The sequence below is a fragment of the Nicotiana sylvestris genome, chromosome 2 (assembly GCF_000393655.2).
Source record: "Nicotiana sylvestris chromosome 2, ASM39365v2, whole genome shotgun sequence".
Taxonomy (NCBI): domain Eukaryota; kingdom Viridiplantae; phylum Streptophyta; class Magnoliopsida; order Solanales; family Solanaceae; genus Nicotiana; species Nicotiana sylvestris.
Genome location: NC_091058.1, coordinates 100,665,495 through 100,689,049, shown reverse-complemented (window position 1 = coordinate 100,689,049; position 23,555 = coordinate 100,665,495). Strand labels below are relative to the sequence as shown.

General features: G+C 35.8%; 2 protein-coding genes across 3 annotated transcripts; both read right to left on the bottom strand.

Moving 5' to 3' along the window:
- Positions 1 to 3,175: 3,175 nt before the first annotated feature.
- Positions 3,176 to 8,395, bottom strand: LOC104223442 (uncharacterized). 2 transcript variants are annotated; one of them, XR_710092.2, is made up of 11 exons: positions 7,913 to 8,395; positions 7,626 to 7,812; positions 7,390 to 7,523; positions 6,526 to 6,638; positions 6,283 to 6,406; positions 5,911 to 6,060; positions 5,624 to 5,779; positions 5,121 to 5,200; positions 4,981 to 5,030; positions 3,427 to 3,768; positions 3,176 to 3,326 (listed from the first exon to the last, which is right to left on the bottom strand). XR_710092.2 is itself a non-coding variant. In XM_009774889.2 (10 exons), the coding sequence occupies exons 1-10, from the start codon at positions 8,312 to 8,314 to the stop codon at positions 3,629 to 3,631; spliced, it is 1,536 nt and encodes a 511-aa protein (XP_009773191.1). In that variant the 5' UTR covers positions 8,315 to 8,395; the 3' UTR covers positions 3,176 to 3,628. The 2 variants fall into 2 exon arrangements, 1 of the variants encoding a protein (XP_009773191.1); XM_009774889.2 differs by having other exon boundaries at positions 3,176 to 3,768.
- A 13,488-nt stretch (positions 8,396 to 21,883) lies between these two features.
- Positions 21,884 to 23,555, bottom strand: LOC104237327 (allene oxide synthase 3-like). The gene has a single exon (XM_009791458.2). It carries the CDS (start codon positions 23,493 to 23,495, stop codon positions 22,068 to 22,070), a length of 1,428 nt encoding a protein of 475 aa, XP_009789760.1. The 5' UTR covers positions 23,496 to 23,555; the 3' UTR covers positions 21,884 to 22,067.

The window sequence follows — 23,555 nt, the reverse complement described above, 5'->3', positions numbered from 1 at the left end:
AATTCACTTGCGAAACGTGAAGTTTTTGGGCCTGTAGTCCAAACACCTAATTAAACCTGTTGGCTATAAATGAGTCTTTGTACGCAAGAGGAATGAGAATAATAAGGTACAAAGATATAAGGCATGCCTTGTTGCACAAGGATTTTCACAAAGGCATGGTGTCGATTATGAAGAGACATATTCACTCGTTATGTATGCTATAACGTTCCGTTATCTCATTAGTTTTACTGTCCATGAAAAGCTTGACATGCATTTAATGGATGTGGTTACCGCCTACCTTTATGGCTCATTTGATAATGAGATATATATGAAAATTTCCGAGAGATTTAAAATGTCCAACACACATAATTCAAAGTCCCGGGAAATATTTTCAATCAAATTGCAAAGATCTTTGTATGGTCTAAAGCAATCAAGACGAATGTGGTATAATTGTCTTAGTGAGTATTTATTAAAGGAAGGTTATATAAATGATGTCATTTGTCCATGTATTTTTATAAAGAAAACAACATCGAAATTTGTTGTACTTGCCGTATATGTTGATGACATAAACCTTATTGGAATTCCTATAGAACTCCAAAAGGCAACTGATTATTTAAAGAAGGAATTCGAGATGAAAGATCTCGGAAAGACAAAATTATGTCTTGATTTGCAAATTGAACATTTGGCAAACATAATTTTTGTTCATCAATTTGCCTACATAGAAAAGGTATTGAAATGGTTTTATATGGATGGAGCACATCCATTAAGTACTCCGATGGTTGTTCGATCACTTGATGTGAATAAGGACCCATTCCGACCTCAAGAAGAGAATGAAGAGCTACTTGGTCCTGAAGTACCATATCTTAGTGCAATTGGTGCACTAATGTATCTTTCTAATACTACAAGGCCTGACATAACTTTTTCAGTTAATATCTTAGCAAGATATAGCTCTGCTCCCACAAGGAGACATTGGAATGGAATCAAACACATATTGCGGTATCTAAAAGGGACTACTGACATGGGCTTATTTTATGGCAATAATTGCAGTTCCGATCTTGTTGGTTGTGCCGATGTTGGGTATTTATCCGATCCACACAAGGTTCGATCTCAAACAGGTTATGTTTTTACCTGTGGAGGCACTGCCATATCTTGGCGATCGACTAAGCAATCAATTGTGGCTACTTCATCTAATCATGGTGAAATAATTGCTATTCATGAAGCAAGTCGAGAGTATGTGCGGTTGAGGTCTATAATACATCTTATTCGAGACAAATGTGGTTTGAAATGTGACAAACTACCCACGATTTTGTATGAAGACAATGCAGCATGCATAGCCCAATTGAAGGGAAGATTCATAAAAGGAGATAAGACAAAACACATTTCACCAAAGTTATTTTTCACACATGATCTTCAAAAGAATGGTGATATCAATGTGCAACAAATTCGTTCAAGTGATAATATGACTGATTTGTTCACCAAGTCTCTACCGACGCCAACCTTCAAGAAGCTAGTGTACAAGATTGGGATGCGAAGACTAGGATGTGAATTGATGCTCTCATCAGGGAGAGTTTAATATGCGTTGCACTCTTTTTTTCCCTTACAAGGTTTTGTCCCACTTGGTTTTCCTTGCAAGATTTTTAATGAGGCAAACAAAAGGCGTATTATTAAACATGTGTACTCTTTTTCCTTTTCCAGGATTTTTTTCCCATTGGGTTTTGTTTTAGTTAAGGTTTTAACGAGGCACATTACTTATTGAGTAGACATTCAAGGGGGGAGTGCTATGAATAGAGTTATAATTAGAATGAATGTCTATCTTTTAGAGAGTTTTACTTTGTGGCTAAATCATTTTCCTCCTATAAATAGAGGGGTCTTACCCATTGTAAATCATCCCAAAATTCAATAAGAATTTTTTCTCTCTTTCTCTGAAATATTGTTTTTCTTCTTTTATTACATTCACCATTTTTTCGAATTCTACAATTCTTATGTCCAAACGCCTACTAAGTGTAAGGGAAGACGTTTGCAACGTCCTTTAACTTTTTCAAAAACCTCACTTGAAATTCAAATCTACTGTAAGTTGGAAAAGTTACAATGAAAAGTTAAGAACTTCAATTCAAAACAAAAGATTCCTTGAAACTGTATAATATATCATCATTATAAAACAGAAAATGCAATCAAATAAGAAATTACGAATTATGATTTCTTTGAGTATGGATAAAAGTTAAGTGCTTCACTTTAACTATGGCCATCTGCGTTACATTTATAATTACTCAATTACATTTCACCAATACACAGGTAATTTAAATTGCATTTGTAATTTTTGAAATTTGGGTCACATGTGTATCAGTCTTGTGATTAAAAAATCAATATTATGATCAGGTAAATCTTAAGTTAGATTAATTAACATTTAAAAATAATTTTTGGATTAATTACTGAAATTCATATTAATTTTAGTTTAATCGACCCAAAAACAAGCTATACAAATTTATTATAAAACATAAGGCATAAATCTCATATTAAAATTTACATGATTACAATGCTCTTTTTCTTTTTATCCTAACTTGTAAAATAATGGATATAACAAGTAAATTCAATACTTTTGAATTACAAAATGTTGGCACTTATTTTTTGTGGTATGCACCTAAAAGTACATTTTCGTGAAAGCTTAGAACATGACTCAGAACCAAGATAGTTTGATCTGATAACATTTAAGGATGTATTTATGTTGATGCATTTACTACAATATAATGATTTGCTGGCAAACATGTGCTTCTTGCAAAACTTTTGATCCAGATGGACCAGATCGTTTATTGAGAGGACTTCGTTAAGCATTCTTCTCTTTATTATTTTGCTTTGAGTTGATAGTGGCACGTTGAGTCGTTGAGATTTTTTAGTTTCCCAGCAAATTGGTCAAAAATACACTAGCCTTACAGAAGCTAATTAATTTCATTAGGCTGACAAATGACACTCAAACAACTTTTACTCGAGTAAAATATTTTGTTGTGAATTGTGATTGATGACCTATTCAGTGTTATCCTAAAATGAATAACAACGACTTTAAAATACTAGAAGAACATTTAAGTTAAGAGACTCAAACCCCTTTCTCCGCTTACTTTTGAAAAGTATAATTGAAAAATTAAGAAACTATATAAAATTACTGTAAATTTTCTGTTGCTCAATTAAAATTTTTAAAGGTATATTTGAAAAAATTGGTAGCAGTACAATTACTCAAGCTCCAATATAATAACAGTGGCATAAAACAAAGGGACAAAAGGAGTCCAGACTGGAGATGCAATGATGCAACCAAGGAAGTAAACATAACAAAGTCTTCAAATTCCTACATCCTTTTCCTGCAGATGTAGTTCACTAAGAAGTAGGAAGAAAATGCTTCTGTTCTATTTCAGAAATATCTGTGCAAGGTAACAGTTTGTTAATGCTCTAATATCTTACCTTTGATAGTTACCACAAGTGATCATATGATGATGGAGAGAAAAGGCATTTCAGTTCCATATGCTGCACCACGACCGATGATTAATCCCTTGAAAGTCATATGTAGAATGGTGAAAACACTGAAGCATTTGGTAAAGGTGGTCTCTCACGTTAGCAAAGGGAAGAAAAATTTGCCAGTTTTCTGGTGAAGGAAAGGTATTGTCTACATGCTGAAAGTTGCCTTCTTTTCATCATAGTACTTGTCCAACCAGCCCCTGATCAGCTTAATCTCGCTTGACCTTTGCTCCAGAAGCCAATCAGGATCTTCAGCTGTTGCTGCACGTAGATCTAAGTGATGGGCACCTAAACATAAACAAAATAGTGCAGTTATCATGTTATGGTGAAGCGAACTGCTCTTGTCTTGTGGTTTTCAGTCAATTACCAACATTATATATAAACATACACATTGATGTCAAAGCCATTGTATTCACTGCACATCTATAAAGAAAAATGAACTGAATCCTTGCACCCAAGCAGTCAGAGGGACAGAAAGTTTATCACGATTTTTTTTTTTTATGACGGTGTTGTCCGGGCCAGCTTGCATGCACTTTGAATATTCCACCGGGTACCTCTACCTCACCAGTATAGATAGCAAGCTGATCACGATCGTATGCTCAAGTAATGGCCCATCAACTACCAAACAATTTTCTGCTATCTCAATCTCAAAACCATCCCAGACCCCACAGTGTAGGATAATACTGGGTATGTTGTTATTCAATCTCAAAACCATGAACTTCCCAAAACAAATATAAAGTAAAACAGGGAGTACAAACACACATTAAAAATATAATTGGTGGAAGAGAAAAACAAAAGACAAAAGGAACTTAAGAATGGAGTTCCTTCTCTCAGAACAGATGATTTCCTTAGGTGTTGGAGTGCCATCTATAGGGGCTTTCTATTACCAGCTCACATAAACTTTGATGAACTTGCAGTCTCATTCAAAACTTTTATCACATAAACAGTTACATTACATGGTCCCACTGGAAACCCAATATTTACTAATGGAGGTTCATAGAGTGGCGGTATCTGAATTTGCAACTTCATCAAGTTGCGTCTTAGAGCCTAAATGGCAAGTTGCTCACTAGCTATAGATGTGAAAAGAGGAAAGCAGGCAGCCATCACAAATCTTTTATCAAAGTGTAAAACAGAAGAATCCTTTAAAAAGAAAGCAAGTGTTTGAAAATGATTGTCATTCTTACTGAAAAACATATTGGCTTTGGCACTTAAGATTTTAGCAATGTGCTTATCCCTGCCTCAGACAGTAATAGAAATTAATAAATAAGGAAAGAGAAGAAGAAATTGGTATAATTGGTATCAATCATGATTGTTTGAAGAAACAATGAGAGGATGAGGTCACATGCACTTTATCAGATCAACTCAGCAGACAGAACAACGACAGCAGCATTCACTCAGGATGATGATTGCTTATGAGAAAAGACGACATTGGTACACTGTTACTTATATCAAAAAAGCGTTGAGAATGAGGAATTATTTAAAGTGCAGTCAGAGAATTACCTTTCTCAGTAATCAAAGCAACTATAGTTTCTGACACATCCTCCAGAACACTACACAAAATGTTTTGACATATAATTTTAGTAAAAACTTTTGGATTGAGTTTCCATAGTCTACAAAAGAAACTAAAGAAAAAAGACTACCTGCCACCACTCCAGGGATCTAACAGGCCATTCGAGAATATGATGTTACTCCCAAAAGCTTTTAGCGCACTCTTGAATGCCTTCAACACAAGAAAGAAACAGCAAATAACTCAAATAAGGAAGCTGAAGGAAAATGAAAATCTAGAAACTAAGCAGTATAGAACGATTACTACATTCTGCACATTATACAAGGTCCTGCACAGGAAATGCCACTTGATTCCATATTCTATGCATTATCAAAATAAACAAATTTACAATATACTGAGCAATTTAAATAAAAAATAAGTATTTAACCCTTTTGAAAGTTTTAATATACTCTTCTTTTCTTATCAAAAAGATTTTAAAAAAATTCAAAATTGTTATTCCCCTTCATATTCTATCCACAGTCAGAGTGAATAGATCATGTGATCTAGACCTCAAAAGTTTTTATTTGTAACTCTACACACGGTATATATAATTTCCATGGAACTCTTAAGGATATACAGATTTGCACATTGTCATACATGTCCGCCAAATGCAGTTGTTATCCATGTCGGCCTCGGTTTGACATGAAAATCTTTCAAACACTGCTCTTCATTCAACTTTGGGTCATAATAAAACTCCGGAAACATACTAGTCGTCTTGTTACTTGCCATAGGCATAACCATCTCAGTGCATGCCTGTAGACATTGTACGAAAGATGAAAGCAACTTAGTTGGGAGGAATTTTTGTAGGAGTGCATCCTTTTATGACTTTAGAACTCAAATTATGAACAACAGAGCAAGATCGTGTATATTCATCATCACCATACCTGCCAATCCCAACCACTCATACCATGAGGATCATCGTCCAGATTGAAACAGTCAACTTTCCCAGTGTAATTATAATAGACATTAATTCCTTCAAATATACGCTGCAGGACACTAGCACCATCAGGCAAACCATCAATCTTCCTACATACCTGAAAGCAAAGAGGTCGGAAGGATATTATTCACAGGAAAGAAATTGCTTTAGAAAATTGACTACTTGTTGATCACCATGCAAGGAAACATCTGCTATCTGCCACTCTGTATCAATTGAGATGCAAATGCTTTTCCTCAAAAAGATGGCTTCTGCATGAGCATTTATTGTAATCTTGAAATTACCAGGTAGCTTCATGGAGAGTATAAGGTCCAATGCTAACCTCTTTTATTGGGCTTCCAGGTAAAGGCATCAAGAAGCCGGTAGGATAGGGGTAGTTGGCCATTGCCAAGTAACTATAAGCGGATTCTAACCAGTTAGACAAGCCGTCAACACTCTCCAGTTTCCTGCCAATCACAACGTAGGATCAAATTGCCTCAACTTGAAATTTGAATAATGAAATTCTAAAAGTCAATGACACTGTTAGCTAACAAGACAGCAAAGGGTGGTGTCATAGGCATCTTACCTACAGAGGTGGAAAGTCTTTGTCAGTTGTGCAAGTCCACCATTTATCTGTCCTACCGAGTTAATCACATCCCAAGACTCTTTGATAATGTTAAAGCAACTCATACTCTCACGCTGCAGAAGGTGATACATCATAGATGTCATAAATGCTAATCTAGAGCTTTGGAATGAATCAGAAGAACTACATTAGTGAAGGATCCCTGTCCTAATTTGACAAGGCAAAATATGGATCAATTCAGTCAAATGTGATTGCATTTTTGGCCAAGTGCATACTAGATTCAATTTACAGAGTTGAGATTGATATTAATGTGAATTAAATATGGTCCTGAAGTGAATGGCGTAAAACTTCGTAGTGGTTTGTAAATCTATTTTATAGTTTATAAATTAACAATTGGCAATAGTTTTATACGTTGAATATTTACATAGGTTAATATGCTCTAAATTTGAATTATAGGTCAAATTTCCGAACTATGATCGAGTGAACTCCTACTTATCTCCAAATCATAGACAAATAAGATTTGAAGGCATGATAGTATTCGATTGCACAAAAGTTGTGCATAACTAGTAAGAATTCTGCACGCCATCCAATTTTGATGCATGGCGAGATTACTCTACCACTCTATAGATGGGCGCTAGATAAGTGTCTACACTTCATCAAATTCAAATAATGAAATGGAGGAGGCTAAACCTAACGGGATAACCAAAAAAAATCAAAATAGCTGAACATATTCCAATAAGACTATAAGAGAATATATTTGGTTAAAATTTGTAGTATCAAAAAAATTTGATCCTACTCTGAAAGTTTCCCAAATAGATACTAGTAAATTTTAGATGTCAGTAGAGATATAAACTCAGTCTTACAGACCTTGAAATCATTGGAGACAATGTTATAAAAGGTTTCAGGTGGCACAAGATCTTCAAACTGAAGAATTGGTGCAGAAGAAGCAAGTGCACCAATGGAAATATGGGGATATTTGAGCCTCATCCAAGCTGCAAGCACTGTTCCAAACACAAAAAAAAAAATAAAAAAAAAATAGAGACCCTCTATGTGAAGCACAACTCATAGCATTGATTTAAAACAAATATAGTACTCCTACTTACTTCCACCATATGATCCACCAAATAACACAACAGGGCATGCCTGTGCAGATAAATTTCTTTTAAGCTCAGTGATTAACACGGCAAAATCAGCCAGTGCTTGTTCAGCTGTTAGATACGATAAAGTGGTAGCATTCTTATATGCTTCTTCCTTACTTCCATACGGCATTGACTCCCCATAGTATCGATGCTGCAAAAATCAAATTAAAATAATTCATCAATTATCAACATTTTAAGCAAGTCTACTGATTACAACTAGTCTACAGTGTTAGAATTAAATGTATAATTACCTCGGGGAAGATAACCAAGGCACCGAAACGAGGGGCAATTTCCCAGACGAAGCCAGTATTGGCAGCGAACCATTCGATATCCCCTTCATTGCCACAGTAGAGGAAGATGGGCCCCAAGCGAGAGGGACCCACCCAGTGTTGGGTATTGATCAGGTAACGCTGTTGAAACGAAGGTAGATCAGCGAAGCTGAAGTGATCCAGCTTCTGCTGAAAATATTTGGTCTCGTACTCGTACTTCGGGGCTTTACTTTTACCAACAAGTGGAAGTGTTTTGCTTGAGCTCCAGAAATTGCCCAGATAGCGAGCACCATTTGTTGAAGGCAGTTGAATAGCTGATGCTTGCCATAAAAATGAGATAATCAGTATGAGAAGAGGGTATAGAAATGGCGGAGGAGATGCCATTTTGCCGGAGGCTTTGTTTTCGCTGACAATAAGGAATGGATACACCAAACTCAAAAAGTCCAAACGACCAAACCATCACTTCCTTCCTGCGCTAGCTTTAAATTCCACTAACACTTGTTGGTTGTGCTGCGATCACAATCAATTTTTATGTTACCGACCACTTCCTCCGTTTCTATTTACTTTTTGGTCCGTTCGAAAAAGAGTTATCATTTTTAAATTTGAAAATAATTTAGTTTAATTTTACAATTCTATCCTTAAGAAGCTTTTATAACACACAAATACTCTAAATCCCTTTTAGCTTGTTTAGTAGGGGTGTCAATGAATATTTAAAAACTACTAAACCGACCGAACCGTACCGATTTTTAGGTTTCTTTTAATAAAATGTAGGTTTTTATATAAATCTATAACCGTACCGATAATTAGGGTAGATTTTTTATTTTATAAAAATAAATCGAAAAAATACTGAACCGTACCGAATAAATTTACATGTGAAAAGTATATTTATTATTAAGTTTAAAAATAATAAAACATTAAATTTTTCCTTAGATTTTGGAATTATGAAAATAATTACAAGCCAACAAATAATAAACGCAAAATTATAATTCTCAAACCTATTATGCCACTCCCATCGAAAATAAATTATTTTTAGCATATTCACTAGCAAGACACAATGCATTATAGCGATTATGAGTAGCAAACTATAATGTATTGATTATATTTTCTTTTGTATGATTTAAGTTTATCTTTTTGAATATTAATCTTCTATAGACTTTATTTTTCAGTCCCAGTTCCAGTTTGATTAATATCTTTCCACTCGTGTAATTTATATTTTCTTTATATTAATTTGTTTAGTTTCTTTTACGCTATTGTAGAGTAGTTGATGGATCTATACTCTAGCCATCTTTCATATTTTCTTAATTTATCGCCCTTTAAAATGTAAAAATGTCTAGAGAGTTTTGTTAAGTCCTATAAAAGTTTGGATGTTATTGCATTCTACTTCTACTAGTGACTTTTACATGACATTTTAAAAAAATACCGAAAATTAATCGAACCGTATCGATACCAAAGAGAAACCGATATAATTGGGACGGTTTCGAAAAGTCTAATTTTGGTTATACATAATGAATAATCGAAAAATTGGTATGGTACAAAATTTACAAAATAACCGACCGAACCGAACCATTGACACCCCTAGTACCACAAACTCCAAAAGTCTTCATTTTTTCTTAAACTCCGTGCCCAGTCAAACAGGTTCACATAAATTGAAACGGAGAGAATATATCAATTAAAAAAGTAAAAACTAAAATAAATATTAACTATAATCCCCATTTTCCAATCCTACATTATTCATTTGCCCTTCCATATCAACTAGAATTTTGATTTTTGATATACATGTAGTATGACAAGCTTTTGCTTAATTAATAACGAACTAGTAAAGTTTTAAGTGGCCAGTAATATTTTTTTTCAAAGGAGAATAATACTTTAAGTGGTCAATGATCAGTTTGAATTACTTTAATACTCCCTCCGTTTCAATTTATGTGAATTTATTTGACTGTGCACGAAATTTAAAAAATAGAGATAAGACTTTGAAACTTGTGGTGTAAACTTGTGGAGATAAGACTTGTGTAACTATAAATTATTTCATAAAGGTGAATTGTTTCCAAATATGAAAATGGGTTATATTTTTTTTGGCACAGGCTAAAAAGAAAATAGGTTCACATAAATTAAAACGGAGGTAGTATATTATTAACTACTAAACTGCTCTTCAGTATCGGAGAAGATAAACTTTTAATACCCGAAAAAAAAATTAACAATACTAGAAAATTTCTTAAATTTTAAAAAATTTATGGACTATAATGATGAAATCAGCAAATGATGTTAAATCCAAATTAAAAGACCTCAACATATAAACTTATTGAAGCAATTTCTAAACCTGAGAAATTTGAAAGAAAAAATATTTAAAAAAATATTCATGTAATGTTAAAAAAGAAGAGCTAGAGATATATTCCCTCCCGTTTCAATTTATGTGAACTTATTTAACTGGGCACGAAGTTTAAGAAAAGAGAGAAGAGTTTTGAACTTATAGTATAAAATGAGACACATATATTTTGTGTGGTTATAAATCATTGCATAAAGTAAATTATTTTCAAATATGAAAATAGCACGGACTAAAAAGGAAATATGTTCACATAAATTAAAACGGAGAGAGTATAAAATTTGCATTTCAATTACGGAATTCCTTGCCAAGTATCAACCTTCTTGTACGCTCTAAGCAAACAGAAGTTGTTCACATGATTAAGCAATTATGTCACGAAGAAATATTTAAAGATCTGAAGAAATTTTTTTCTAAGAAAATAAAGGGTCTCCCGTCCTAGTCTGCGGACCTCTTATGCTTGATTGGGCTTGCCATTTTAAGGCCCATTCAGATAGCGGGCTAGCCCACCAAATTTAAAAGACCGTGAGGCTTGGTTGGATTGGGCTGGGCTGACCCGTTTTGACAGCTCTAGACTCACACGAATTTAAGTTCTTAAAAGTTTTTAAGTTTCATGCAATGATATAGAGGGTGTTTGGATTGGCTTTTAAGCTGATCAAATCAGTTTTTAAACTCTTTTTAACTTTTTAAGTGTTTGGCAAAGTTAAAAAGTACTTAAAATAAATTTAAAACGACTTAAAACAAGCCAAAAGCAATAAGCTAGGCAACCCCAACTTTATTATTTTTTGGCTTAAAAATTATTTTTGCTGAAAAGTTACTTTTTTAGCTAATTCAAACGGGCTCATACTCATAAAAACAAGAACAATCACTTTTGGACGTCGCAAGTTAAAAAATTACGTAAATTTAAAGTTGTACGAAATAAATAAACTAAAAATTGGAAAAATACATTTGAATTGGTCCAAGGTGGTGGACGTAGTCCGCGGTCCAATCCCAGAAAGCTGCTCGGCGTCGAGTAAACTGTCTTGGTTTGGGATAATGGGGCGTGTACGTATAGTCATTCTCAGCGATAGTTATACCGGGATTAGCTATTATTTATTTTATTCTGATATTTTAAAGTAATAATCTTAATTTCAAGACAACTAAGAATATTGAACTGAAAAATTGAAATTCAGGATATATTGGCTATTTCTTAAACAGCAACCTGATAGAGTGGTTACCTGGTGTCATTTTTACTGGGATAATCCCTCACACTTTTTGTCCAGTATAGTGAGGCTCTCTGGGCTTCAAGTAACTGTCTTGGTTTGGGCCTAATCACGTTGTGTTGGTCCAACGTAACGAAACTTAAGTCAAGGAGGAAAAATTGTTATGTACATAACGTTTCCAAAGATAAATGAACTCGGTCATTGCATGGCCAATCTCTTCATAAAATTTAAACAACAATGTGAGTTACTGCTATTACGTAATGAGTCCAATGACTTTGTAGCAATGAAAATATCAGAAGTCAGTCAACTGTGTGCTGGGCACATGCCCATGTTGTCCAGCCAAAGGCCCGATGGCATAATCCTATTCTCTTTTGATTTCCATTTCTGTTAGGAATTGGATTCGATTTTTGTTCCTATTTTGAGTTGATTTTGGCTTTAAGGAAAAGCACCACTCATGATCTATAAATAGGATAATCTTGAAGAATTATTCTATGCTCATTGATACAAGTCTTTAAAAGACTTAAGCACATAAGAGAGGTTTTTGAGAGAGCTTTCATCAAGAAAGAAGAGAGAAGAAAAGTATTTGTTTTGCTGCAAATTTTTATTTCGACTAGCCAACTTCAAATCACGTTTTTCAATTTATTAACTGTTGGATCGGGCTGAAATTTTGACTGAGTGTTCGTAACATCTGTTTGATTTGAACGGTGAAGATCGGATTTGGAGGCCCATAGAATCTGATTTCTAGCCTCTAACAACAACTTAATTTTTGTGGATTCTCCTCTTTCTTCAATTGATTTGGTGTTGCTCTTGTTGCTTCGTGTTTGGCACTTGTTGTGTAACCAATTTGGAGAACTTTTGTAACCCTCTTATTGTTATAGTGGAGCTTTTTGGATCTTTGTGATCCCGTGGTTTTTACCTTCGATTTGAAGGGTTTTCCACGTTAAAATTTGGTATTCTTTACTTTCTTTATTTTTCGGTTTGCCTCTTTCTCGACATAACAGTGGTATCAGAGCCTTGATTATTTATCCGGGTTGTTACAGAATGGAGGCGAATATGAGCAAGATGGTATGTTTAAATGGGAGAAATTATAATGTTTCGAGAAGCAAGATGAAAGATTTGTTGTTCGTGAAGAAGATGCATCTACCCGTTTTTGCAGCTCATAAACCCGAGAGTGTATTTGATGAAGATTGGGATTTCGAGCACCAACAAGTATGTGGATATATATGCCAACGGGTTGAAGATAATGGTTCGCAACCATATTATGAACGAGACACATCAAGATCATTATGGGAAAAGCTAGAGGCTCTTTATGATTCAAAAATTGGGAACAACAAGTTGTTCCTGCTAAAGTAATTGATGACCTTTAAATACAAGGAAGACATCCCTATCCTTGATCACATAAATGATTTTCAGGGCGCCCTTGATCAGCTGTCTGGAATGAGAGTTAATTTTGATGATAAAATACAAGGACTTTGGCTTCTTAATATTCTCTCAGACTCTTGAGAAACTCTTCATGTTTCTTTGACAAATTCAGCTCCTGGAAGTAAGGTGACCATGGAATATGGCAAGAGTGGTGTGTTGAACGAGGAAGTAAGGAGAAAGATTTTCAGGGTTCGTCCTCACAAGCAAATATCTTGGTTACAGAAAACCGGGGAAGAGATAGAACAAGAGGCTCAAGGAATAGAGGTAAAAGTAGAAGTAAGTCAAGGTCCAAATACTATAAAATTACATGCAACCACTGTGGCAAGAAAGGACACATCAAATGTTTTGTCGCAAGTTGAATCAAGACACTAGAGAAGGAAAAAAAGCTGAAAATAACGAGAACAATGTTGCTGCTCTAGAGAAGGAAAGAAAGCTGAAAATAACGAGAACAATGTTGCTGCTATTGTTCGATATAACCTTCTTTTTTCTTATGACGAAAACGTCATCAATTTGGTATCCCATGAGACTAGCTGGATAGTAGATTCTGGAGCTACCTCACATGTCACACCAAGAAAAGATTTTTTCTCATCTTATACTCCTGTTGATTCTAGAGTGTTAAAGATGGGCAATGCTAGTGAAGTTAAGGTGTTTGGTGTTGGCACAGTTTGTTTGAAAACTAATAATGGTTTAACGTTAGTTCTTCAAGATGTCAAGCATGCTCCAAACTTTCCTTTCAATTTGATCTTCGCAGGAAGATTAGACGATGAAGGTTACCATAATGCCCTCTTTAATGGCCAATGGAAGCTCACTAAGGGCTCGTTAGTAGTGGCTCGTGGAGTCAAGTCTGGTTATTTATATGTGACACATGGCTCTATTCTTAATGACTCAATCTTCTATGCCACAATTCTGATAAAGTATCACTTTCCACTAGATTTATTGAGTCATATGAGCGATAGGGGGATTACGTGTTTGGCTAAGAAAAGTTTGTTTTCTGGATTGAAGCAAGCAAAGCTGAAAAGGTATCCATTATTTATCTAGCAAACAGAAAAAGGTTTCCTTTCATAGCCATCCTCCCTCAAGAAAGCCTGATTACATTCTAATTTGTGTGGTCCTTTTAAAGTAAAGTCAAAAGGTGGTGCACTTTACTTTGTGACCTTCATTGATGATCATTCTCGTAAGCTTTGGGTGTATCTTTTGAAATCTAAAGATTAAGCACTTGGCGTGTTTAAAGAATTGCAGGCCTTAGCTGAGAGACAGATGAGGAAGAAATTAAAATGTATTCGCACTGACAATGGTGGTGAATATTGTGGTCCCTTTATAACTATTGCAAGGAACAAGGAATTCGTCATCAGAAAACTCCACCTAAGACGCCTCAATTGAATGGTTTGGTAAAGAGGATGAATAGAACTCTAGTTGAGAGAGTTAGATGCTTACTTTCAGAGGCTAAACTTCCAAATACATTTTGGGAAGAAGCACTTAACACTGTTGCCTATGTTATTAATTTGTCTCCTGCTGTTGCTTTGGATGGTGATATCCCAGACAGAGTTTGGTTTGCCAAAGATGTTTCTTATGATCACTTGCGAGTTTTTGGGTGTAAAGCTTGTGTACATGTTCCTAAAGATGAGAGATCGAAACTGGATGTCAAAACTAAGTAGTGCATCTTTATCGGTTATGGTCAAGATGAATTTTGATATCGTTTTTATGATCCAGTTGACAATAAACTTATTAGAAGTCGTGATGCAATATTCTTTGAAGACCAAACTATTGAATATATTGACAAAGCTGAGAAGATAGATTCTCAGAGTAATGAGAGCTTAGTTGATATTGATCCAGTTTCAATTGCTAAGGCACCTATTGCACATGAAGGAACCCAAGACAATGATGGAGGTAGTGATCAAGATCAAAATGATCACCATAATGTAAATGTTATGGATGCTCCAGTTGATGAAGTTGTGGTTGATCAGCAACCAATTCCTGCACAGGTAACTACTTCGAATGCTCCTGAAACCTCTTTTAGAAGATCTATAAGGGAGAAGCAAAAATCCATGCACTATCCTCCTGATGAGTATGTGCTTTTGACTGACATGGGAGAACTTGAGAATTATGATGAAGCCATGCAAGATACTCACAAAGATCAGTGGATCGAAGCCATGGAAGATGAGATGAAGTCACTCCATGAGAATGGCACATATGAGTTAGTGAAATTGCCAAGAGGTAAGAGAGCTATATCTAACAAATGGATATTCAGAATAAAGCAAGGTAACCATACCTCTGCGCCTAGATACAAGGCGAGGTTAGTTGTTAAAGGTTTTGGCCAGAAGAAGGGAGTTGCCTTTGATGAAATTTTCTCCCCTGTTGTGAAGATGCCTTCTATTCATGTGGTTCTAGGCTTAGCCGCAAGTCTAGATTTAGAGGTTGAGCAAATGGATATCAAGACTACTTTTCTTCATGGTAATTTAGATGAGGCGATTTATATGGAGCAACCTGAGGGTTTTGTAACTAAGGGAAAAGAAAATTATGTCTGCAAATTAAAAAAGAGCCTATATGGATTGAAACAAGCTCCAAGGAAATGGTATTTGAAGTTTGAATCTATCATACAAGAACAAGGGTACAAGAAAACTTCTTCAGACCACTGTGTATTCTTCCAGAAGTTCTCTGATGATGATTTTATTATTTTATTACTTTATGTGGATGACATGCTTATTGTTGGCACGAATAAATCCAGAATTGCAGTCCTTAAGAAGCAGTTGAACAAATCGTTTGCGATGAAGGACTTGGGGCCAACAAAGAAAATATTAGGCATTCAAATACATCACCACAGAGATAGAAAGGAGTTACTTTTGTCCCAAAAGCAATACATTGAGAAGGTACTCAAGAGGTTCAATATGACAGAGGCAAAAATGGTTAGTACTCCTCTAGCTAAACACTTTAAATTAAGTATTAGTCAGAGTCCATCTACTGATGGAGAGAAAAAGGATATGTCTCGTATTCCTTACTCTTCTAACATTGGTAGCTTGATGTATGCTATGGTTTGCACTAGACCAGATATTTCACATGCCGTTGGTACTGTTAGTAGATTCCTTTCTAATCCTGGAATGGGATGCAGTAAAATGGATATTAAGGTATTTGAAAGGTACTGCAGATTTGAAGTTGTGCTTTGGCAATGGCAAGCCTGAACTTGTTTGTTACATAGACTCTGATTTAGGAGGAAATCTTGATAATTCAAGATCTAATTCTAGTTATGTGATCAATTTTGCAGGGGGAGCTATTTCTTGGCAATCTAGACTACAGAAGTGCATAGCTCTATCTATCACAGAAGCAGAATATATTGTTGTCATAGAAGGTGCCAAAGAACTATTATGGATGAAGGAGTTTATTAATGATCTTGGCTTTGAGTAGCTAAGGTACATTTTATTTTGTGATAATCAGAGTGCTATCTGTCTCACTAAGCACTCTACTTTTCATTCTAAGACCAAACATATAAATAGAAAGTACCATTGGATAAGAATGGTCGTGGAGAGAAATTATTTGAGGTTGAGAAGATACACACTGATGAAAATCCTTCGGATATGCTGACAAAGGTGGTGGTTGCAGATAAACATGAATTTTACAGAAAATTGGCAAGCATGAAGCCTGCCAATAGTTCCTCTACTTGAAGACATATTTAGCCCCTTGGTTGGAGGGGGAGTTTGTTGGGAACATGCCCATGTTGTCCAGCCAAAGGCCCAATGACCTAATCCTATTCTTCTTTGGTTTCTATTCCTATTCGGAATTGGATTCAATTTTTGTTCCTATTTAGAGTTGGTTTTGGCTTTAAGGAAAAGCACCACTCATGATCTATAAATAGGATAACCTTGAAGAATTATTCTATGCTCATTGATACAAGTTTTTGAAAGATTTAAGCATATAAGAGTGGTTTTTGAGAGAGCTTTCATCAAGAGAGAAGAGAGAAGAAAAGTATTTATTTTGTTGCAGATTTTTATTTCGACCAACAACAACAACAACAACAATGACCCAGTGAAATTCCACTAGTGGGGCACTTCAAATCATATTTTACGATTCGTTAACCGTTGGATCGGGCTGAAATTTTTACTGAGTGTTTGTAACATCTTGGTGTTTGATTTGAATGGTGGGAATCGAATTTGGAGGCCCGTAGCATCTGATTTCGAGCCTCGAACAACAGCTTCGTTTTTGTGGATTCTCCTCTTTCTTCAATTAATTTGTTGTTGCTCTTGTTGCTATTGTTTCTCCATGTTTGGCACTTATTGTGTAGCCAATTTGGAGAACTTTTGTAACCCTTTTATTGTTATAGTGGAGATTTTTGGATCTTTGTGATCCCGTGGTTTTTTCCTTTGAATTGAAGGGTTTTCCACGTTAAAATTTGGTGTTCTTTACTTTCTTTATTTTTGGGTTTGCCTCTTTCTCGGCATAACACTGTGCTCTTTGAATTACAGTTAGTTATGCGTCGATTAGCTTCTCGTGTTTAAGTCCAATTTTTTGATCACTGGTTGTCAGTTATCACTACTTGTTAAGCTATGAGATTAAACTTATTAAAGTACTTGCGAAGATACTACTCAGAAAACACTAGAAAAGTAAGTGGAAAGACAAAACAAGGCAAGGAATAAGATACATTAAGAAAAGAAAAAAAGTTGATTGCTTAAAACTATGCAATACATTAAAAACTAAAGCACTATGATGCATGTGTGCCAATAGTTGGAGTGTGTGTTTCAACATTTTAATAAAGCACTTTTCCATGAACCTTTGCATACCCTCACTTTGCCAAGTATAAGCTCAACTTTTATGTCACGACGAGTCTTATTAACATCAATTCATTGCTAGAGATGAATGAGCAAATGAAATCCTTTTTTTTTCTTCCTACAAAGCACCACTGGCTGTTGTCTTAATAAGCCCCCTCACATCCAAAATATGAAAAGAGCTAACGAACAGGACAAATTCCCGACACGACAACACAAATTCTATGGACAACTTCCTTTATCCCATTTTTTTACATTACTTTTCTTTGAGAATATTAACAGGAGTAAACTGATTGCTAAAGTTTGACCATTAGTCATCAGGAGTAATTTCATTTTAAACGTCTTCTGTCCTTTGTTTTTGTCCCTTGAGATATTGAGGATAATCAGTTTCAAGGCAAATGTTTGACACTCGAGCAACTTCGTTCCTCCCAATCAAAGGGTGCACCCTCCTATATTCTTTTGTTGGTAGTTTTTGACCCGTATGTAATCAACATATAGTCCTAGTAATATGTAAGTGAACAATTATTTTCTCTCAAGAAAAAAAATTCTCTAAAAATATGGTATATGATACATACACTACTAGAAATTCGATAAATACCGACCAGAAAAATCGACAAACGTTGATCGGTTATGGCTAATTACCGACCAAAACCCGTCCAAACACGCTTGGGCGCTATTTTGATGGTCGTTTTAATATACCGACCAAGGTTGGTCGATATGTTAAAACGACCATCTGAAGAATTTAATACATTTACCGACCAACTTTGGTTGAAAACATATTTTAATAATTTAATTTTATTGACCAAAGTTGATCAGTGTATTTAAATTATGTTTTTAATTAATTATTAAATTCAAAAAATTACCGACCAAAGTTGGTCGGTAAATGAAAATATATATTTTTTTAAAAAAATTAAAATTTAACAATACCGACCAAAGTTGGTCGGTAATGTTGAATTCTGGGAATTACTTGTTCATTAACTGACCAACTTTGGTCGGTAATTGTAAATTTTTTTATTGATTACCGGCCAACTTTGCTCGGTAATTTGTAGAAAAATATTTTTTTAATTAGAAACCGACCAACTTTGGTCGGTTTTCTGGGTTTTAAATTTGGCATAAAATGCCTGTTTTGGCAGCTACACCACCTGCCAGCATACCAATACACCTAATAGCAAACATAAAACAATAGCAACAACACAACAACAACAACAACAACAACAACAATCAATAAATACATTAAAACTAACAAATTAAAGTTCAATTGAACATAAAAATCCAAAACCAAGTTAAAATTTATTACAACTAGTTCAAAACGGGTTCTATTTGTCTAGTTTAAAGTATATAAAAGTCAAAGAGTGTTTTGTACAATATCATCATCACTGTCTGATGAACTTTCATCTAAAAGACAGTGTCGAGAAGGGACTTGTAGAGGATGGGAAGAACGACCACGGGAAGGACGAGAGGAACGATTATGGGGAGGACGGAAGGAACGATCATGTGCAGGTCGAGCCTCTGGCGATGACTCATGAGACCGGGGCAACGGAAAAGCTCCAGTAGATAGGAGAGTTCTGATCTGAGCTTGCATGCCAAGGAATTAAGCATCTCTAATCCTTTCTCTTTCCTTGGCCGCTTCTAGCTCGGATGTGAGCTTTGTCACAGTCTCCCGCCTAGCGGAGAGGCTCTCCCCATTAAGTTGTTCGCCTTGTGAAGAAGTCCCTATTCCTTGTATTCTACACTTATAGCGATGGAATGGCATAGGGACAGACATGGAAAAAGAGGCAAGGGGCACTTCGTCAGAAACTTGACCCAAATTTTCATTATCGAACCCACGAGCAAAAAGTTGATCAACAGAATCATGAGCAACCGCGGGAGTATCATCATCGGAAATCACCAACGAGGCTTCAACAGGCTCAGTGGAAGGAATATAATGAGGGAAAGATGCTTCATCATCTGAAATAATGCATCTTCTAGCCCGTGGCCTTTTTATCAAAGAACCCCCGTCTTGTTCTTCCTCCTCTTCAGAGTCTTGATCAACAATAGCTTTCCTTTTTGATGAAGAACCCAAAATTATCTCTTGGGCTCTTTCCAAAGAAATTTTGGAAGCTACGACGGCCTCAGCACTTATGCATCAAATAGGAAACCCTGACAACAAGAAGGGTCAAAGTAATTTCTAAAGAAAGAAGTAAACAGAAAAGCAAAGAATATGAGGGAAAGAAGCATTTACCGTGAGTTTTCACTCTCCAACCAAACCGATGAGAATAGTTTTTCCAGGACCTACCATCCATCGGAGCAACATTTAATAGCTTTTCTACCCAACCACGAAAGTTGGGAGTTTCATCGACAACCCCCATGGTTACTGAAAAGGAAGAGGAAATTAAAATGACGACCATCAAAATTGAGAAAAAGGAATGAGAAAGTTATTAAGAAGAAAACTCACGTGCAAAATTCCACTTCTTAGGGAAGGGAACATTCTCTTTACCCACTAAACCAATGGTGGGGGCAGCGACGAACCTGGCATACCACCCACGGTCTTTATCGTTTTCTGGTCTAACCAGAACTCTTTTACTTCTTGCTACTAAAGTAAAGATTCCTTGGCGAAAGAGTTTGGGAGAATAGAGATGGATTAAATGAAAAAATATAAAAGTCATACCAGCCATGTTGGCCAAATGCCGCAAGCAAGCAACAGCCCTCCACACGATAGGGGCAATTTGTCTTAAGCAAACATTGAAAAAGTGACAGAATTCAAGGATAACAGGGTCAATAGCAAGTTTAAAACCCAACGTGAAAGGGTATGTATAAACAAAAGAAAACCCAGTTAAATAAGAGGTGATTCTTTGGTTCGCATTGGGGATTATAATGGAGAAGTCATTACTCCAATGGCAGTCTCTACAAACTACAGAAATCAGGCCTTCAGTAATTTGAGTTAGGTAGATGTCAGCACGATCTAATGAAGACAGTTGGTTTCTGATGGATTCTCTATCATTGTAGAAAGATAGTTCCGCAGGAACAATTTCATCCATTAAAGGTTCACGAAGAGGTTCAATGGGTTCTTTAGTCCTAGATGAAGATCTTTGAGAAAGTGAACCCCTGGTTCTAGAAGGTGGAGTAGAACTCGATGAAGGAATAGAGAGGTCTCGTGATGAAGAAGACCCTAGACTACGAAGCCTTCCCCTTCTTCTACTTCTAACAGGAGCAAGAGGAAGGTTGTCAACAATGGGGACTCTCCAAGGGTTAGGGTTTGAAGAAGACATAGTAGTACGAGGAAGAAGAAAATTAGAATTGAATACTCTAAACTTTTGTGAAAAAGACAAAGGTAAAAAATTATATTTATAAGCAACCGTCAAAGGAAAAGATGCAATGATGGAAATGTCATTATGAGAACTATGGTTTCGTAATTGGTGATCCGTTAAAAAACCTTAAAAGACGCTGAAAGATTGCAGAGCTAACCGGGAGACGCCACATGTCACTAACATTAAATGAAAGTGACAGATGAAATATCAGTTCCAGGGAAGAGTTAATGGCGGCAAATATTCTCGCTTTAATGAGATCCACTTCTCAAATATTCTATTGATAAATAAATGGCAAGTAAAGGGGGGGAGGGACTATCTGTATTGGGAAAAATTAAGTTCATATATGGAATTTATTATAAGATGATATGTCATGACACGTGGACCAGTCAAAGGAGGATAGGTGACAAAGAATGATCAAAGAGGCACGAGCTTCAATAGGCACAGACAGATATTCAGAAAGATAGACGCTCGAACCTCTTTATGATTAAAGAGAATGAATCTGATAGTAAAAGAGGTATAGATACGTATTATTGGCATTAAATACGAAAAACGTTAAGGAATCTGTAGTGAATCAAATATGATTACCAATTGTAACGTTACAGGCCATTAAATGCCATTAATTGTCAATAATGGCTCTATTATGGCAGAAACAAAACGTATTACCTAAAGATAACTATAAAAGGAGAAGACTGATCATTTATAAGGACACGAAATACTATTGGAATACATTGGTTTACTTTGCATTATATTCAGTTATTATTTTTCAATTATTCTTATTTCTATTTGATTATCAGTAACCGAGTTCTTCTAAAATAAGCTTTGACCAAAATCCCAATTTTTGGTTAAACAGTTGACTCTAGCATGGCACTCAAACTTCATGCTCAGTTCTGCTAAATGGAAGCCACTAGTTGCATAGACATAGTAGCATCTATAGGTAAATATACAGCAGTAGTAACAGAAACAGCCCAACAGAAAGACAATACTTATTCATGGTATATATACAGCATATTTACTTGATTTTATCACTTACAAACCAATTTAAAATGACATCAACAACTATAGTTGTTAAAGTACATATGCTAACATTAAAACATATTAATAAATCGATTTAACATGAAGTCACAACAGCTGATCCAGCGTAAAGCAAAAGATAATTTATGATGTCGCCTTGGTTACTGACTTGAAAGTCACCTTGGAACCAAGCAGCAGCCTTCCAAATTCGATCTCAAAAGTATCATAACGCAGGAAAAACTCTACCAACATTAACCTTCCCAAGAGCACCACCAGATTCTTACCAGGACATTGTTTATCATCTACTGTTGAATCATCTGACTCTTTACCATTTGACCAGTACACATACTTTATCAATTCCTCTTTATCGCCCACAAATCTATCTGCAATAAACTCCTCAGGGTTATCAAATATCATAGGGTCCTTTGTGGCCAATGGCTGATACCCAAATATTATTTCATCTTTCTTGATCAAGAATGATGAATCATGGCTATGGATGATGACATCTTCTCTGGCCTTTTCAGTTTGAAACGGAACTGGGGGCTCTATTCTTAGTGTCTCATACACCACAGACTTTGTCAGACTCATCCTATTCAATGCTGAAAAGGTGACCCCACCTTCTTCTTTAACAGCGGTCCTGATTTCATCGGTGAGACGACGGTGTAAACTCTCTCCTGCTGCTCCAACCCACCTGATCAAAGCTGGGAAGAAAACTTTCATGCCACCATAAGAATTGAACCCTGCTAAAAAAATAAAGTTATGGCATGCTTCATCTCTTTTCAGTCCAAGCTTCTCAGCTTCATCTAGAATAGACCCCATGGACTTGTAAAAGACATCAAATATTTTTTTATAATCAGATTTTAAAGGGAAAAACGGTAGAGGGAAAGTGTGCAAAACCAAATCTTCTATGAAGTTGGGTACATGTTTAAGGCCTAGAGAAATCAATGGAGCTAACTGAAAGAACACCCATTTGTTTAGAAAGGTGGGCCCATCAGAGCCCAGACTTGTTTCAGAAGGACTTTTCTCACAAAACAAACGAAAGAGGAAGTCAAATGCCATGTCATCACTGAGGGTATTGAAGTATGCTTCTCCTTTATCTGACAATTCATGTTCAAGATGGGTAAATAGCTCAGACATTGAGCTAAGAAACAAGGGTATGAATCTGTTGTGCAGGTTTGCTAATGTGGACAAGAAAAGTCCTTTTAGTGTGGCATGTTTGGGCTCAGAAGTGTCAAGAAAAGGACACAAACGGTAACCGCCAGTGAAATCAGTGGAAGGCATGAATGTGCCATCAAAATAGTTCGTCTTATCGACTTTAGAATTGTCGAAAAGAATGGGGAAACTAACAGCGTCCACAAGGACAATGGCTTTAGATTTAGGAGCGTTGAAAGGACCAGGAGGCACGTTGGCTCTGTAGACAGTGGATTTGTAACTTTGCATGCGAGACCTGAAGAAGCCATCAGTGCCTTGATTGTAATGGAAGTCGAATCGATCCTTAATTGCCCCCAAAAAAGGCAACCCATAATCACCTGGGATATCTCGTAAAGGAAGCTTTGACTCACTGGAAGACATTCTTAATTCTTATGCTATATTTGAATATATCGTGCATTAATAGATCTTATGTTCCCTTAA